Genomic DNA, 19,162 nt, shown 5'->3' with positions numbered 1-19,162 from the left:
TAACTTTTTAAAGGAGTAATCAGTAATCAGATTACTTTTTCAAAACACTGGTTACTACTAATAAAACCAATCTCTGGGGGGCCCAAAAGTGGGCCCTTAAAATCATCCCTAACGGCACCCCTGCCTATATTAGTTTATTATCAGGGGCCAATTAAGATCAAACTTCATGTAAGGGACCCCATCCTAGAATTTAATTTAACTCCTTTTGGTCACATTTATTGATGTATTTAATAACTGATTACATTTTTACAAACGTTTCCACGGACCCCCTTAGCACTCTCTTGCGGCCCCTGGAAAACCCCTGCATTATGTGGTGAAAGCAACATTTCCGGCCAGTCCTGCAGTAGCAACCTGTGGATCGCACTTGATTTTGAGTGTGTGTGTGTGTGTGTGTGTGTGTGTGTGCGTGTGTGTGTGTGAGAGAGAGAGAGAGAGAGAGAGAGAGAGAGAGAGAGAGAGAGAGAGAGAGAGAGAGAGAGAGAGAGAGAGAGAGAGAGAGAGAGAGAGAGAGAGAGAGAGAGAGAGAGAGAGAGAGATTTGGTTTCATATGTATTTTCTTTGTGCATTTCATTCGACCTTGGCGCTGAATAAAAACTCTCTCCTCCAGAGAAGAAAGCAAAGCAACACAAAAGTTTGTCCTCATTAATTTCGCTAAGCTCGACTACAGCCGACTCACGTCATGCCTGTGCAGTGACGTCACGGCCGCACAGGGGACTCGCGGACCAAAGAGAGGTGGAAAAAAAAGAAACAAGTAGTCGAGGCGTTCGTGGAAACAGGAAGCAAAGAGGGGGAAAGCAGAGGTTGTTGTTGTTAAAAAAAACTTCGGAAGGGAGCGCTCTGTCTTTTACTACCCTGAGCTCAACAGTGCAGCCGCGCTTGCGGTTGGCTAGAGCGAGCGCGAGGACTTTCCGTCCGTTGCCTGGACACCGCTGATCTGGAGATCGCGCGCTTCGCGCCGAAGTGGACGGACCAACGGCTACCTGATCATGGGTCTCGTTTTATTTGCCCTCCCTGACCGTCCACCACACTGGAATGAACCCCACCTTACTGTTTCTCTATTAGTTTAAAGGCAGGGCGTGACATTCCACCTTTTAAACCGGGGCCCTGGTCGATTTTACCGGAGTATTTTGACGTTTGAAGAAGTCTTCATTCCGTCTGACAGGAACGGTGCACGCGCAGGCAGCGTGAGCTAACGCGAGCTAGCGACTTAGCTGCTAATGTCAACTAACATGGAGGGAGAGGTGCATGTGTTACATAACAACCAAACGCAATTAAACCACCGACTTTTGACACCCAGCAAGCACAGTAATGGACGTGATTTAATCGCCAAAGAATAAAACCGCCCATAAACACAATTATTTGGGAGAGATGGATTCCAACCCGCTGATCAGCGGTAAGTTTTATTCCACTTCAAGGAGGTTGGACATGGAGGAGTGCTTGCTTTCGAGTTTAATAAAGTGCTTGTTAGGCAAATAAAACATTCACAACTCGCTCTCTTTTATTCACAGTTAATGTATCCATGAGTTGGATGGTGTATAATCCTGGCGTTGTGTTCAAATCAACGTGATTGCCAAAAAAAACCATAAACATTAGTGGTATTTACACCTTATTTTGAGTACATGATTTCCAATCCAAATGTCTGACAGGGTCTCCACATGCAGCTGGTTCTGAATCAAATACAGGATATCAATGTGTGGCTGACTTCTTTCTCTCCTGGTTATTTTTACTAACCAGCAAAAGATCATTTTAAATAGAACTACATTTGTTTATGAGTGTCAGAGCTGTCAAATAAGCTCATGTACTGTTCTTTTATTAGTAAAGGTGCTATTAGCTTTATTATTCGATATCTTTTGTACAAGGCCTTTTTAATTACTCTGACAACTTTAATGCAAGTGCATAAGAACTTGCTGCTTTCCAAACTTGCATTGAACATGATTGTGCAATGCAAATGTCAGCATTTCTCTACTGTGTTTGTTTGTTTGTGTAAATAAAACCAGTGTCATCTTGATATTAACAGGCAGACAGAATGTAAAGGAGACCTCACATTGATGAACCTGCTTATTGGGTGGTTTTTTAGCACTGGATTAATTCTGCTCACACCATCTCTCCTCCTTTCTGATGGCAATTAATTTATTGGCTATAAGTCATCATGCAGTCTGAGAACTCAAGATAATTGACTATTGAGCATTGATGTCCCCGAACAGTCTTAAGGCAATAATGTCTGACAGGGGGAAAACAGATGTGTGTTGTTCAGAGCCGGTCTTTATTTGCTTATATCAGATGTACAGACTGATTTATGAGGCATTAGACTAAGGCAAGCTGTGCAGTGTTAGTCCCTTGATTAGTCTTGCTGGAGCTCTTCAGCTACACTGCAAGGAAAATTAGCGAATAATCAAAGTGTAAATAAGACGAATGTGGATCTGATTATTTGGTTTTGGCTTCACTATGCCATTTTTATCTTAAGTACAGTGACCCTGTGATTATGTTTGCATTTTTCTGTAATGTAGATGTGTGGTGTGGTTATGTTTTTCTCGGAAGCTTCAATGTTATTGTGCTAAAATCTGAACCTGTTTGTTTTGCTGGAGTTCAAATGCCCCTTTTGTGCTATTTTAAAGGGTACTATTTAGTTTTTGAGGTCTCCTATAATAGATTTAAATAAAAAACCCTTACATTTTCTTATCATATACATAATTTCTCAGAGTCTGAAAACGGTTTGTTAGATTCAGGCTGAATCCGAAATCTAAACCCTCGTTCACTATTCCCTACGTTAGTCCACTAATACAGTTCACTTGAAGGAGTGTGTGTCGGACAGCCGTACATCGGCACTCGTTATTGCGGTGCATTGTGGGATTGAATGAGTGCACAGCCACTGTGGTTTCGGATATCACTACAAATGGCTGTCCCCTCAAATAATGCCCTATTTAAGGGTATAGGGGGCGATTTGGGATTCAGCCTCAGTCTCTCTAAACTCCTCCTTTCCCAGAGCCGACTCTGCTCTGATTGGTCAGATGGCTCAGTCCGAATTACGTCGGTACTACCGAGTACCGAATCACATTTAATCAATCGGTGACAAATTTACGGTACCGGAGAATGATTTAAATATGAATCATGCATGTCCTGCGTGTCTCTGTGTGAATAAATGAATGAATGGCGCAGACGCACGGTTTAATTTACCTCACACACACACACACACACACACTATATCGTGCACAACGGTCACGTGTTTCCATCTGTGCCATCTCATACGAGGACATGAATGCACGAACATCATCTCCAGAGCCGCTCTGAGAGTCACTTCATGAGCATTTTACCGTTTCATTTGAGGAAAAACTACCGTAATTTCATAAACACACAGAAACTCAAAGGTCTTCACGGCAACCCGCCAAAACTTGACAACTATATTACTGTTGTACAGCAGAATTTAGATACGTCTCAATGTAATAATAATACTAACACTAATGTAATACATTATCAAAACTTTATTTTTTTAAGTAATAAATCATAATTTTTCTTCTACACTCAAAAAAAAAAAAAGGTTCTATATGGCACCAAAAATGGTTCTTGGCTCGTAATCATAGGGGAACCTTTTTTAGTGCTATATAGCACCAATTTTGGTGCTTCAGTGGTTCTTCAGCGGTGCTATATAGCAGCTTAGTCAAAGAACCGGTGAAGAACCACTGAAGCACCACTATATAGCACTAAAAAAGGTTCCCCTATGATTACGAGCCAAGAACCATTTTCGGTGCCATATAGAACCTTTTTTTTTTTTAGAGTGTATGTTTTAATTTTAACAGTATATAAAGCTCAGTTGTGCAGCACTTTGTTTGACGAAAAAGTTTAATTCAATTAAAAGATACATTAAATTTATGTTTTATGTATTCATTTGATTACCAGAAAATACATAACACAGAATTTGTGGGAAATCTTTTAATAGAAATTAAAAAAAAAAAGAAAGAAAAAAATTAAATGGTGGTTTTTATGATTTCAATTAATTAAGTAGCTAGTAGCCTACTATTTAGTGGTAAATATTACAGTAAATAAACATCATAGACAGTGACCAAGGCAGTTCTGTCAATAACACTTCTATAAATTACTTACAGTTATTGAGGTAAACATCCCTAAAGTACCAAAAAAAGGTACCGTTGGCGGCATTGAATTTCAGGTACTGGTTAAAATGTGAACGGGACCCAACCCTAACGAACAGTAGTGGAGGTGTTGGTTTTACCCGAGTCCTCCATCCTTTGCAAGTGGATTTGCAGCTGATAAACAACGATAACACAAACCAAACTCTTGCAGGCCTCACTTACACCTACAGTGTTTGATGCTCAAAGTAGACGTTGTTCGCTGGCAGTATTATGCAAATTTGCGACTGGAATTACTGGCGACTCCTTTCTGCGGTTCAGAATCGATTCTTTCTTTTAGGAGACAAAGGCCCAGTTTCACAGACAAGGCTTAGATTAAAGGGTTAGTTCACCTAAAAATGAACATTACCCCATGATTTCCTCTCCCTCAAGTCATCCTAGGTGTATATGACATTCTTCCTTCAGACGAATGCAATCGGAGTTATATTAAATAATCTCCTGGCTCTTCCAAGATTTCTAAGTGAATAGAGGATTTGATTTTGAAGCCCAAAAAAGTGCATCCATCCATCATAAAAGATATCCACAGGACTCTGGGGATGTTAATAAAGGCCTTCTGAAGCGAAGCGATGCGTTTGTGTGAGAAAAATATCCATATTTACAACTAAAATAACTATCTTCCAGCAGTCATATACACCTAGAATGGTTAAGGGTGAGTAAATCATGGGGTAATTTTCATTTTTGGGTGAACTATCCCTTTAAGAACAGGGTTAGGCCTTTTAATTTTAATAGGACATTTAAGTAGCTTTTATAAACGTGCCTTAAAAAAACATTACTGGTGTGCATTTGGAGACAAAACAATGGCACTGACGTTTTTTTAATATATATCAGTGCAAGTTTCTTTCAGTTAAAACAGTATACAGTTTCCACATTTTAGTACAAGTCTATACTTAAAAACTAAAACCAGTCATTCTTGTCAATGTCAAATCAACAATTAAGTGAAATTTAGGCATCACAATCAGGGCTCTGAACCGGTTCAAGGAACGAAAACCGGAAACGAACGAAATTTTAAGAGGAACGAAAACGAAATCAAAATCAATTTGAATCGTTCTGAACGGAAACGTTAATTTGAAATGACCATTAACCGGTTAATAACGTTATTTTATCGTTCTCTTTAATATTTTAATTTGGCAGTGACCAATAATGAATAGAGTACGGCATGTGACGTTGACGGATCAATTGTGAGTGAAATGTCATCTATGAATCTACCGTCAGTATAGAGCGCGCATTTTCATGCCTCAAGTACATTTCTTTCCCCGCTGAGGTCTACAATGAAAGCGCAGGTATTGGAGGACATTCTTTTCTAACGTTTAAATAAGCAGTACGGACTTTAAGCTCAAATAGACTGATTTAGGCTAGTTTGTGGATTCCGTCTAAGCCTATCCAAGGTTACTAGCATCTATCAAACATTTTTCCTATAGTCTTTCAGATTGCCAATACAGGACAGGTCAATGTTTTCTATATAGTCGGTTGATGCTTCTATTAAATGGTATGTTATATTGCATTAAATGATCAAGCTTTATTAGCTGACTGAATTTGATTATGTGATGCAAGGACGTGTTGCGCAGAGTTTGCTTTGAAAATAGCAATGGTTATCCAGTTTATTTATTCTTTATTCATGCAATTTTTAAACAAGTCGTGTTGAAAAAAAAGTTATGTACAAAGAATGTTATCACTCTTCTGAAAAGAATTAGGCATATAGACGGCCACTTTCCGCTCCATTAAAACAGGTCAATATTTGTCCCGCTGTTTATGCTTTGTAATTAATGCATGTATTTCTGTTGTGGTTTTAAAAATGTTATGAAATAAATATTCAAGTTTAATTATCATGCGTTATATTATTATTGAGTGAAAATATATATATATATAAATATATATACTTATAAGTCTTTATTTTATACATATTTGTTTAAAGTATAGGCTAGATTAAAATAACGTTATTAACCGTTATTTTTTCAAATCAAACCGTTTTTGGAACAGTAATGTTTAATGAGGAACGCAAAAACGGAAACGTTATAATATCGATTCTGCTCGGAGTGAACCGATTGATATTTTTTTCCGTTTTTAAGCCCTGATCACAATACTATAAAGTACAGTATAAAATATTGGTAAATATTAATTTTGAGCTGAATAGTTGATCAAAAAGTTAAACTGTGGACTCTTAAAGGAATACACCGACTTTTTGGGACTTTATCTTATTCACTGTATCTCCCAGAGTTATATAAGTCCATACACACCATTCTCATCTCCGTGCCATAACTCTGTCTGAAACACCCACCGCTAGCCTAGCTTAGCACAAAGACTGGAGGTAAATGGCTCCAGCTAGCCTACTGCTCAATAAGCGACAAAATAACGGCAACATTTTCCTATTTAAATGTTGTGATGAATACAATGATATTACACAGCGCCTGAAAATAGTCCCCAGCACACTCTCTGTGTAAGCAGGTTGTCACGTTGGTTATGTTGACGGAAGTTAGCCTATTTTCAGGCGCTGTGTAATATCATTGCGCCGCTGCACTCATGGTACGACACAAAGCTCCTTGATTATTACGCAGGAATGAGAGAATAGTTCCTAGACATACACTCTAAAAAAAAGGTTCTATATGGCACCAAAAATGGTTCTTGGCTCGTAATCATAGGGGAACCTTTTTTAGTGCTATATAGCACCAATTTTGGTGCTTCAGTGGTTCTTCACCGGTTCTTTGACTAAGGTGCTATATAGCACCGCTACCATATACAGACCATGTTAAGATATGGTGCTATATAGCACCTAAAGTGGTTCCTCTATGATTACGACGAAAAACCATTTTTGGTGCTATATAGAACCTTTTTTTTTTTTTGAGTGTATCAGTCTAGAAATTCACAGCTTTTCATTTTTCGTCAGTCTTAATACACGATGTAACTAAACACAACATGTAAATAGGAAAATGTTGGCGTTATTTTATTCACTTATTGAGCAGTAGGCTAGCTGGAGCCATTTACCTCCAGTCTTTGTGCTAAGCTAGGCTAGCGGTGGGTGTGTCAGACAGAGTTATGGCACGGAGATGAGAATGGTGTGTATGGACTTATCTAACTCTGGGGGATACAGTGAATAAGATAAAGGCCCTTAAGATATTTGTTGAAATTTAATCCAATCTTTTTATGTTAAAATTAGATAGCGGCTAAAGAAATCTGAAATATCCAATATTGATTGATACTATTTAGGTAAATAATCTTGACAAATAACTGGTATGGTGCATATCGTTTTCTTTGTGTTCGTTTTACAGTGTAGTTACACAAGCACTTGTTATTATATTTCATTATATGTTTATTACTAGGCATACATCTACATTTAACACATTTTTAATTGATCTATTCATGTTAATTGCTTAACAATTTTTAATTCATGTTAATTGCTTAAAGCGATATGTAATATTTTGTTGATGAATAACATTGAGGGTTGTTCACTTTTCACCGTTATTGATCAAATTAATTCAACTCTCCGGATTTGTTCTTTAGTTAGTTTGAATGCTAATAATCTATTTGTTCTCAATGCATAATTATTATTGTATGTATTTCTACCAGGAACAATTATGAAAAGTGTCTTCAAAAAACTTTTTGTCAGCCTGTATGAAAAATGAGTAATTTCATCAGTCATTGCAGTGAGATGTTGATTTGATGAGTAAGTGTAGATAATGGGCTAACAGGACAATATGACATTTAAATCCTGAACAACAGCTTTGTAAAACCCTCTGTTTGCCTTGGTGTGTGGTTGTACAATCTGCCCACAGGATATTCTTCTGGTGTTTCAGTCCTAGAATGACACCGTTTATTAAAGACATTTGACTGTTAATGAATGCACTCGCTCAATCACTTACAGCTCATTTTAATGACGGTATTAATTAATGAATGTGCTGGGTTAAAATGAGAACTGTTCCCTTCGTTGTCATCAGCAATTCCCTGCGTTTTATTTGGTTCATTGTGCTTAAAAGGTGCCGGGGTCTTTTATATTCCTTAGAAACTGTTGCTTAAATGCTTTTACCATGGTGATCGTTTCTAAGGTGTTGCTTATGAGTTACGTAAATGAAGGGGATGGGGGGGGGGGTATTGGTAATAGGGTTAATTTGCATTCTCAACATGTTCTTCCTGAACTTGTGATACACGTCCTCTGCTGACTGTAGCACCATTAATTCTTGCCTGTTTTCCCTTGATGTCACTGCAGATAAAATGTTCACTCTCCATTTACACTCATCTACTCACTCCAACCATAAAGACGCCTAAAGAAAGAGAATTTCATTGACTGTAATTTACTGTATGTATTCAGTTGAATCCCAAAAACTCTAACATGTAGAGCTGCAACTAACGATTATTTTTTCTGTCGACTAATCTAACGATTATTTTTTTCCGATTAGTCGACTAATCTAACGATTATTTTTCCGGATTCATTTAATGCTTCTTTTTTACTGATTATTGTATTTCAAAGAGGGTAGTGAATTTGTATATTATTTTAACATGAAATCAATGAATGACAATATTAATTGTATCTCAGGAAGGGTAGTGTACTTAAGCCATTTTATAATGAAATATATGAACACAAGAAGCGTTTTAAACATCATGTATAATGATACTATTCATCATAAAATGTATACAGAGTTGGCCTAATTAGGAAAAGTTGTTTACTATAATAGTTGAGTATGATTTACTTATTGATTTGTGTCAATAGTAAATGAAAATGCACTTGTGTTTATCTGCAAAAGGTTCACATACAGGAGCTTTCAGCATAGTGTTAATGTATAGCTAGTCGTCTATTTTGAAGATATACATGTGCATAAACAATGACTAAAGCTGACAGAAGTTTTTGCCCAAATTTCGACGAAAACTTTATTTTTTTAAGTAATAAATCATAATTTTTCTTCTACACTCTAAAAAAAAGGTTCTATATGGCACCAAAAATGGTTCTTGGCTTGTAATCATAGGGGAACCTTTTTTAGTGCTATATAGCACCAATTTTGGTGCTTCAGCGCCACCGCGTGCAGTGTGAAACCGGCGTTACAGAGCGAACAAAGCACAGTTTTATTCGGCTTCTGTTTAAAGTACTCCCACACTTTTGAATGTTGCGGTCTGGCTTTATATGTTAAATTATCATTTTCACTATGCCCGGGAGCAGAAGCTGCCATTATCCTAGATCTTCTGTTCTATTCTAGAGGGTAAAAATGTGCCGTCGACGCATTTCACGCACGTCGACGTATTTTCGTAGACGTCGATGCGTCGTTGCAGCCCTACTAACATGGCTGCAGTTCCAGATCAAATTTACCAAATCTAGGGATTTTAGATGCAGTATTTTTTTGCAACATAGCTAGTAAAACCATTATTTCTGTTTTTACAGCAGATAGTCCAATATCGGCATATATTTCAGTTAGACCCCCATTGCGAGTCTTGCGACACACACTAAATCCTCTTCTATAGGTAAACTAAAAACTCAGCAGGGATTGCTCTGTAAATTAAATTGAGAATATAACTAATGCATATATTCTATTTTAAATACTGTAGTCTATGCCAGAAATAGCCTACATTTTGAAATAATAAACGAGGCTAAAACATCCATTTTATAAGCATGCGTGTTTATTTCAGCACTTCCGTCAGTGAAACAACACACCACAGCCTGTAAAACATTTAAACAATTATCAGTAAATAATGGTAACCTAAAGAATTTAAGAAAATTAAATATTAGTGTAAAAAAATTGTTTCATTTCCCCTCAAAGATGCGTCATATACCGCTCTGCGCAAGATGAAACACGAGCTGGATAGACACCTTCTCAAATATCTTCGTCTTCATGTTTTCTCCTGATGTTGCAAAGCAACACTTGTTGTAAAAGGTCTGAAGAGCGAATTTTAGCTTCCACAGGGTCAAGACATTTAAGCTATGTTTGATTATTCACTGCCAGAGAAAACGAAAGTAAAATCGCCTGTGTGTGTGTGTGAAATGCGCTATTCAAATAAACTTGACGCGCCTTATCAAGTCTAATAACAAGTACAAACTGTGTTAAATAAAATTAAGTAAAACGGTAGCCTATTCGTCCTACAGTGTTTTTCTACTTTCCCACAGTAAAGGACGTGAGTGGGTATTATAGACTTAATTATAAACAAACGAAAGGAAGAAACGTTTATAATTCCCTGCGAAAATGGGTGCGACGCGAGTGAAGATTTGAGAAAAGAAATGTCCATGTGGGATAAAATGGACTAACTTTCGGCCTATTGTTAAAATTCACGGAAATCGCAAAACAGAATAAAAAAGCTGACAAATCTTAAATTGGGCTCAGCCTACCTCTCTCATTCGGCATGAATCTATTCATGGCTGCGAATTTATTTCCTTTGTAAACAAAGCTTTGTGCTTCACTCTGTGTTATTTACGTAAAACAGCATTAACAAAACACTGGGTTAGTAACGAAATTATAGTTTTGAAGTAGAAAATAGTATTTATGTAAAGAGATATATTAAAATAAAAAGTGCACTACTCTTCTTAAGTGGAAGAAAGCTACTTTTTTCCCTCACGTGCAACCTAGCGCGGATGAGTCATTATTTGGGTTAGTAAAATAACGAAATTATATCGTTTTTAAGTAGAAAATAGTATTTATGTAAAGAGATAGTAAAATACAGATATAGTAAATTATATATTTGTATTAATAAAAAAAATTACGATATTATCGTCCATCACGATGTTTTACTGTAAACATCGTCAACTGCCAATTTAGGAGACATTGCCCAACCCTATTTCAAATCGGAATTTAAAAGTACCTATTTAAGTGAGTTAATTGTACTGTTTTGTTATTGTGTTATTCATTAAGAATAATAGTCTAATGAACCCACCATTCAAGCAACCCGCCCAAAAATTTGCGCTAATTCTAAATCGAAAGTACAATGATTCACGGGCGCACTGATTAATTCACGGCCGTCGCACTGTCGTTCATTCACTTTATGACTGATAAAGTTTTTCCATTTTTGTCAGTGAAGAAAGTAAACATGTTTAACTGATATTTATATGTTTTATTAATCATTTTCGAAGGCTAACAGGAAAGCTAGGTAACTAAATTTATTAAATTAATTTACAATATGCGCACATTCATTACTATATTAATCTTATGCCTAATCAGAAGAAAACGGCTTTGTTAATATTTCTTGTTTGTTAATTATATTATAAATGACATTACATAGGCCAATTTCAAATCAAAATTGCGTAATTAGACAAAAGTTTGTTAATTTGGCTGCATATTTTTGTCATTTGTTTAACATTTCTGACTTAAAGAAGCAGCTGTCAAATATGAAACGTTTAGTTTTGCTAAACATATCTCGCACTTGATGTAAGATTCGCGCTCAGCCTCAGCAGCTTCTGTGAACATAAAGCCCGCCTACTCTGATTTGATTGGTTTTCTCAAATATTTTGACATTGACGAGCGGTGACAGACCAATGAGGCTCAGATCAACGCACACACCTCTGCTTGGTTTAGGCTGAAGCCCCCCTAAAAAGGGCCTAGTGGCGCCCATGAATTTCAGGTTGTTTTACTAATTACATAGTCCTTTTTCAAATCTTGTACAATGTTAACATGATACTAAGCACTTAGCACCTCTAAACTTTAACCAAAAGTTTACAAATATGGTTAACATAGTGTGTTTTCTGTGCCCTGTAGCGATGGATCCGTCCATTACATTGTGGCAATTTCTGCTACACCTGCTGGATGATCAGAGTCAGAAGCACCTGATCTCCTGGACGTCTGGGGATGGGGAATTCAAACTGCTGGATGCTGAGGAGGTGGCCAGACTCTGGGGGCTTCGCAAGAACAAAACCAACATGAACTATGATAAACTAAGCAGGGCACTTCGTTACTACTATGACAAGGTATGCACAGGAATCACTATGACTAAGTTCACTTAAAGAGCACCTATCATGGAATTTTGAAATTTACCTTTCATGTAGTGTGTAACATTAGCCTGGCGTGGCCATACTCAATTCTAGTCAGAATTTGAGTCTGGTACCGCTCCATTGAGCTTTGATTATGGGGCGTGTTTCAACCGAGCCAGGAAAGACCTCAATTGGATAGACCCACAACCAATCAGAGCAACGGAGCGACGCGTAACGTTAGTTGTCAAATGTCAACAGAACTCTTACCAAGCACTGTTACCAAGTCCGTGTTTTTCTCCATGTCCGCGGGTTGAAGCGACCCCAATTATGTGATTATATAAACCCAGGAATGCGAATTTTAGCAGGCAACCTTGCCAAAATAACATATTTTGCCAACCAAACGTTTTGAGTAGCAATTGTGCGCGACATTGCAAAAACACTTGGAAACCCTGTCTGCACGCACGCATGATTAATGCTGAGCACGTGAAAGCAGCATAAGTAACGTTACAAGAAAAACATGAGTGTAAACGATCTTTGGCAGTAATAAAATAATTTAAGGATACACAGAGTACTTACCAACACGATCATCGTTTCTGAGAGAACTAGTGAAGGTGAATGCATATACGAACAAGTTCTCCGTTTAGGATAAGAGCAAATTCAACCCAAGAGCCTTCGATGACGTGGATGATTACGTTACTGTTGATCATCTGTCCATCATCGTCTAAAGCCCGCCCTGACAATTTCATTGGTCCGAACAGTTTCTGTTCGGGCATAATTCCTCCTCTATGGAGCGAGTCCAGACCGAATTGCCCGAGCAAAACATTTTGTGGGCGGGGCTAAATTCGGCTGGCATCCAGGCTAGTGTAACATAGATCTAAGTGAACAAAAACATCCTGCAAAGTTTGAAATATGACAGTGCACCGTATATATAGTTATTTTCTTTCAAAAGTAAGAGTCGACTCTGAGTCATTTTTAAGAATCGTTAGAAGACCGAAGCTTTTTCTCTGACTAGATGACGTCAACTTGTCAAGTTATTTGAATACGATACGCCCACTTATTGCACTCCAAGACGCCAGTGAAAACTAGAAAACATCATGGCCACGAGACGCCAGTGAAAACTAGAAAACATCATGGCGACGAGACGCTGAGTTCTGAAGTGCGACTCAAAAGCAAACTTTTTTCATCTGCCCAAGGATGAGCATTTGAAGACTAAGTGGCTTGAAGACAAAGCATACATCGTCACGATTGAGTGTTTATTAGTCTTCAAATGCCTCTATTTTCATATTTCGTGATTTCAGGAAGCTTTTATTATGGACTTCTTTTCTTTGTTACAGCCCCTAAGCTATGGAACTCTCTCCCCCTGGCTCTCAGGACAACAACCACGTTAAATGAATTTAAAAGTAAACTCAAAACACATTTGTTTAATCAGTATTATCAGTCATGACAATGTTAACTTGACATAACACAATCACAATGTTAACTGACTACCAATAATCTGTTGCATCTTTACTCTAACTGCCCACCATGCTGTCTGTAATTAATGTTTGTTGCCTTTGTTTTTCATGTTGTATTGCAAATGTAGTGCGATTTGCAACTGCAATCGCTCATTACTTGGACTGGGCAAATGTCCTCTGTCCGTCTATGTGTAAACTGCTTGTTATTTACTGTTATTGTGGAGCGTCCTTGAGCTTGGGAAAGGCGCTATATAAATTGAACTTATTATTATTATTATTATTATATGGCACATGGTTCTTCTTTGTCTGTCTGTACCATATATGGACTACATGTGCACAGAGCGCCCTCCGGCTGCCAGGATGAATTGAAAACAACACATAAGAGACTCAATCGCTCATGATTAGGCTACATCTGCGCATTTTGAGGAAGTATTGAATAAAAAATACTCCTCTGTTTAGAAATTTGACACAGACATATGAGAATCTATCAATATGTCTCCTCATCTGCACACTTTTGAACTAAAAGCCCTGAGGGATGTTGATTTGTCGCGAGTCTTCGTGAGGAGAATAGAGGAGTTTTTTTATGAATGAGATCAGCTGAGGCTCATATTACAATCACACGGTACCGACGCGGTTTTCATATTCATAACTCCTGACACATATTAACAAATTACTGCCACTATAAGACTTTGATGGGCGTTCCGTTTCCGAAAATATCTGCACAGACTAAACCAATCACAACTGACTGGGTCATCGGACCAATCAGCGCAGATTAGCGTCACGTAAAGGCGGGGTTTTGAAAAGTGAATCACTAAAGGAATCATTTGAGAATCGCTGTCAAAACAGGTAAAAATAAATGCATATTATAAGAAAACTAAAGTCTTTTTTGTCATTGCATGCATGCAAAACTGTTGTTGGGGACTTCTAAAACAATATTTGGAACATTTTAAATGCCATAATAGGTGCTCTTTAAGACATAACCAACTGTGTTTAAGTGAATAGTCCACACAATGGACATTTTGACATAATCGTGTGTGCATCTGACCGCTCAGTAAATCTCTTTATATTGTTGCCATGATGTATATTGTCATGCCACCTCCCCAACTTTTAGCCAGTATTATAAGCTATAATAATTTAATGATAGCAAATGAGATTAAATAAATGGAATTGAACATTAATTTTACATTATTTACTCAAAATGTATGAATTTCAACCAATTAGTCAGCCTGGACAGCATTTCGATTTATCACTATTATTCTCTTGAGTGATTAATTTGACATTATTCACTCAAAATTTATGAATTTTAACCAATTAGTCAGCCTGGACAGCATTTCGATTTATCACTATTATTTGTCCATGAATAAATTATAATAATTCTAGAATTTTTATTGCATAACCACAATAAAAAAAGATTAACGGAAGGCTTTGAATTAATATCGGGTGCATATTGTTACTCAATTTTTCATCAAGCTTTCATACTCCCACAGAATATTATTAAGAAAGTTAGCGGCCAGAAGTTCGTCTACAAGTTTGTGACCTTTCCGGACCCCAACTCTGCTGATGGTCTGAGAGGGCCTGAGGATTCACAGAAGACCAATGCAGGAGAGAAATTGGAGCTGTCCAATCAGACCAAGCCTATAGGTGCTGCTAACACCACCAACCCGTGTCTCTCCAAGAGCCTGCAGGTTCAGCGCTCTTCCCCCAGCTCGGTGCACCGCAGCTCCCGCAACGATTACATGAAGTCTGGTCTCTACTCTACTTTCACCATCCAGTCCTTGCAGACGCCCTGCAAAACCACTTCTAAATTCATCAAAACGGAGCTCTTGAGTGACGGCAGCCCCAAACCTGCCTCTCTGGATCGCACAGTGCATGAGGTCAGCTTTATTCTGGGTTTCATGTTTTTGTCTCTGATCTAAAGATTGTGAGGCACATCAGGTATTTGATTCACAGTGATTATGTATGTGTATGTTGCAGTGTTCATTTCTTCGTCAATGACCTTTTTTCACTGACGAAAATGAGACGATAACTAAATAAAAACTAGTGTTGGATGACAAAAACTATGACGACAGCTTACTGTCATTTTCGTCAACAAATAAAAACGAGACGAAAATGTTAGGGAGGGTCGATTAGGGAAGAGATCCAGTCAGAACTGATATCGCACCCTGTGTAACAGATGCGCACATTTGATTTGAACGTGCTGATCTAGGGTGAATTCAGGGTGATTTGGACACTTTTCCCAAGTCATCTCAATGGCAAAATGTCCCAATCACCCTGAAATCACCCTAAAACCGCTGGCAAACACAGTGCATAGCTTTCCTATAGCTCAAACAGTAGAGCATGGCGCTAGCAACGCCAAGGTCATGGGTTCGATTCCCAGGGAAAGCAAGAATTGACAAAATGTAAAATGTGTACCTTGAATGCAATGTAAGTCGCTTTGGATAAAAGCGTCTGCCAAATGCGTAAATGTAAATGTAAATGTAAATGTGCTGTTACGCTTCTACAGGCCAATCCAGCGCTCCAGAGCGGCTCACAATCCATGAATAGCGCACATTTATGCCAGGCAATTGTTTATGAACTAATGCTGATGAATAATGACAATGTTTACTTTACGATGTTTATATAGTAATTAAGGCTGAGCAATTTTATCGATTCTGCGATATAAATCGATATTTTTTTTCCCAAGAAAGTATCGATTTTTAAGGCGCGAATATCGATACATTAGTCCCATTCAAATCCCTGTGTTTACCCCCGTTCGCGTTGCAGGAAGAGCGATTTGGTCAGCCAGCCGCTAGTATCGCTGTAGAGCAAGTTACCCGTACTACTAACTTTACACAGACGTCTACCTCTTCTTGAGTCAGAGCGAGGAGATTCAAGAAAATGGCGGCGAATATAAATCCAGCACCTTCATGCTTAAAAGCAGATGTATGGGAGCACTTTGGGTTTAAAAAGAAGAAGGAAAGCGACGAATTAGACTCAGGGGTCAACAACATGAGTCGCCCGCAAGAACCACATGAGTTGCCCGCGGGTCTGTTCTAAAAATAGCTCACCATAGCAGCTGCGTTCAGTCGCTTCCGTGTTAATTTAAAGGGTAACTAAACTCTAAACCAACTTTTTTTAGTTAATGATCTGTAATACTGGGGCTTTATTAATGCTGTTCACTGATTCGAGTTAATGTTTTGACATTTGAGTATAAAGTGTTTTAATTCTATAAAATATGGTGTAAAACCGCCAAAGTGCTGCCCTCTTAAGGTTGAACGGTGGCTACTGCAGTTGAATTTTCCTATTGGACGTTGTGGGTCATCGTGACGTAGGATGGTACCTCCAACGGCTCACTATCCGCGCCCCTGGCACGAGCTCACCACGCCCTCAGAAATGTTTTCCCCAATCACATGATGAGAACGGCTTCACTCCAGTATGAACTCTCATGTTACATGAAGTAGAAACATTATGAATGAAACTGACCTGACACTTGCTTTAACATTGTAATGAAGAAAATACGGTTAAATAATGCAGTTGTCAGTACACGTCAGGCTTTTCTTGCGATATTATTGCCGCCCGTCATGTGTACAGATCATTTTCATACATGAGACGCGCTTTCAAACCCTGACACGCAAGTGGTTGCCGTGGTAACGGACAACAATACTGTAACGCTGGTGTATATAGTCTAACTTATTTGAGGAAATCCGTTTATAATAGGCTTTTAGGTCTGAACTTATTGATTCAGTTAATTTGAATGAAAATACATCGTATGTATATCAGATATCTGATCTATTTTTAGTGGCATTCCGTATAAGGATTTGACTGTTCATAGATTAGGTCAGTTCTCTTGTGCTTCTGCTTCACTAGCATCGTCTGCATCGGGAGTTAACGCAGTTTGAGCAGCGGCTCGCATTGATAAGGCTCCGGGTTTGTGTCTACAGAAAATTCACCCTCCTCCACTTCAGGTGAAGGTGGGGGAGAATGACTGCTGTTGCAAAGCTAGCGTCACTCCAGTCATTCTCCATCTTTGCGACTCGCGAGTCTGACAGCTGTCAATCAATTCGTCACTGCGGGTCTCAGGTGCACGCCCTCCGCTCAGCCCCGCCCTCGGTTCGTCCCTCTGTCTCCGCTGGGCTCTGCCCACTTTTCCAGCATTTAAAAAAAAATGCCAGTGGGTGGAGTTAAGCTCTGAGCAGGTGTTTAGTTACCCTTTAAGCGCAAGGCTTCAGACCAAAGCCGAATATATACTAGTGTCTGTAAATAATAAACTGCAAAATACTATTTAAATATTACTCCTGCATGTTCTGCGTCTGTGTGGATGAAGGGCGACCCGCGCGCGCGCACTCGCTCTTGTCGTCTCTGCCGTGTGTAGTCTCTGCCGACACGAACGCATAAACCGTCACTTCATGCGAATTTACCGTTTCATTTGAGAAAACTGTGTGCGTCTCATTCAGCTTCCTGGTTCAGTAGTCAGGGCACTGATGAGGACATAAGTCAATGGGCTGATCCCTGATCAGTGCCCTTACTGAACTAGGGAGCTGATTGAGACGCGCACCCACTGTCATATCATGAACAGAAACACTCAAAGGTATTCATGGTATTCAATTCACGGCAACCCGTCAAAATAAAAGTTCGGTTTAACGTAAAGAATTGACTACAGATTGTAGCCTACAGTAAATTTAGCTACGTCTCTATGTAATAATAATTATGAAATAAATAATACTAATTATATAATTATTAATGGTTGCTTATTTTTCACTTGATCTTTCTTTTATAAACAATGTTTACTTTTAAACAGCATACAGCCTTTACATGTTTATGTATTATTTAATTATGATTATCAACATAAATAATAAACATTGATTTTTTACAAAATAGTGGTATTGTACCGACTATTGGAACTACTACTACACTCTTTCAGGTGTAAAATTATGAGAATTATGATGCATTATTTAAGAGTTTTAAGTATTATATAACATGAGTAGCTCTCTGTGACTTTCATTTTTAAAAAGTAGCTCTCAAATGAAAAAAGGTTTGAGACCCTTGACTTAGACAAAAGCATCGCGGTTTGCAAGCTGTGTGACAGAAACGTGAAATACTCTGGAAATACCAACAAGTGTCAGTGTCAAGCTAAAAAAGTTGTCAAAGAAACTGTTCAGAACAGGCCACTTGCTGCAATTTTTAAAACTCCATTGTTAATTGCAATACTGCACTTTATTTACTTTTCAAAGGCTTGTAAGCTTGTTTCAATAAATGGAACAAATTTTCTCAACACATCTTTGATTCACTTTGTCCTGCATTTGCAAGCTGTAGACTCTCTGTCCAGTCAGAGAAATATATTGTGTAATTGATATTTTTAGTTTTCAGTGCAGTTAATTCAATCCAAGTAAATGAAACACTCAAAAGATGTCACCAAAATCACTCCGTCCCCTTTAAATCTTTCAGAAAATGATGTAAGTGTATTGAATTATATCGAATCGTATCGTGAGCTGAATATTGTGTATCGTATCGTATCGTATCGTGAGATTAGTGTATCGCTATAGCCCTAATAGTAATATGTTTTAGACGGTTGTAACAATGCATATTTTATCTCCTGAACTTGAATGAGCATCCTGCAACTGCAATAGTAAGGCGCATTTCATCGATGTGTATTTCGAGCTTGTTTATAATTAAAAGTCACGCATTTTTAATTCATTAGTTATAAAAACTATATA

At 38.1% G+C, this 19,162-nt stretch overlaps 1 protein-coding gene across 1 annotated transcript in view; it reads left to right on the top strand.

The window, feature by feature from the left end:
* The first annotated feature begins 719 nt into the window (after nt 1-719).
* The window catches only part of elk1 (ETS transcription factor ELK1), a 34,765-nt gene continuing 16,322 nt past the window's right edge, over nt 720-19,162 (top strand). Inside the window, exons 1-3 of the mRNA XM_079828003.1 lie at nt 720-1,393; nt 11,804-12,012; nt 14,957-15,343. Coding sequence (XP_079684129.1) covers nt 1,369-1,393; nt 11,804-12,012; nt 14,957-15,343 — 621 coding nt within the window. The 5' untranslated portion in view covers nt 720-1,368. The remainder of the gene's footprint in view (nt 1,394-11,803; nt 12,013-14,956; nt 15,344-19,162) is intronic.

The sequence above is a fragment of the Gobio gobio genome (assembly GCF_949357685.1).
Source record: "Gobio gobio genome assembly, chromosome: 10".
NCBI lineage: Eukaryota > Metazoa > Chordata > Actinopteri > Cypriniformes > Gobionidae > Gobio > Gobio gobio.
This window is presented reverse-complemented; position numbering and strand designations above follow the sequence as displayed.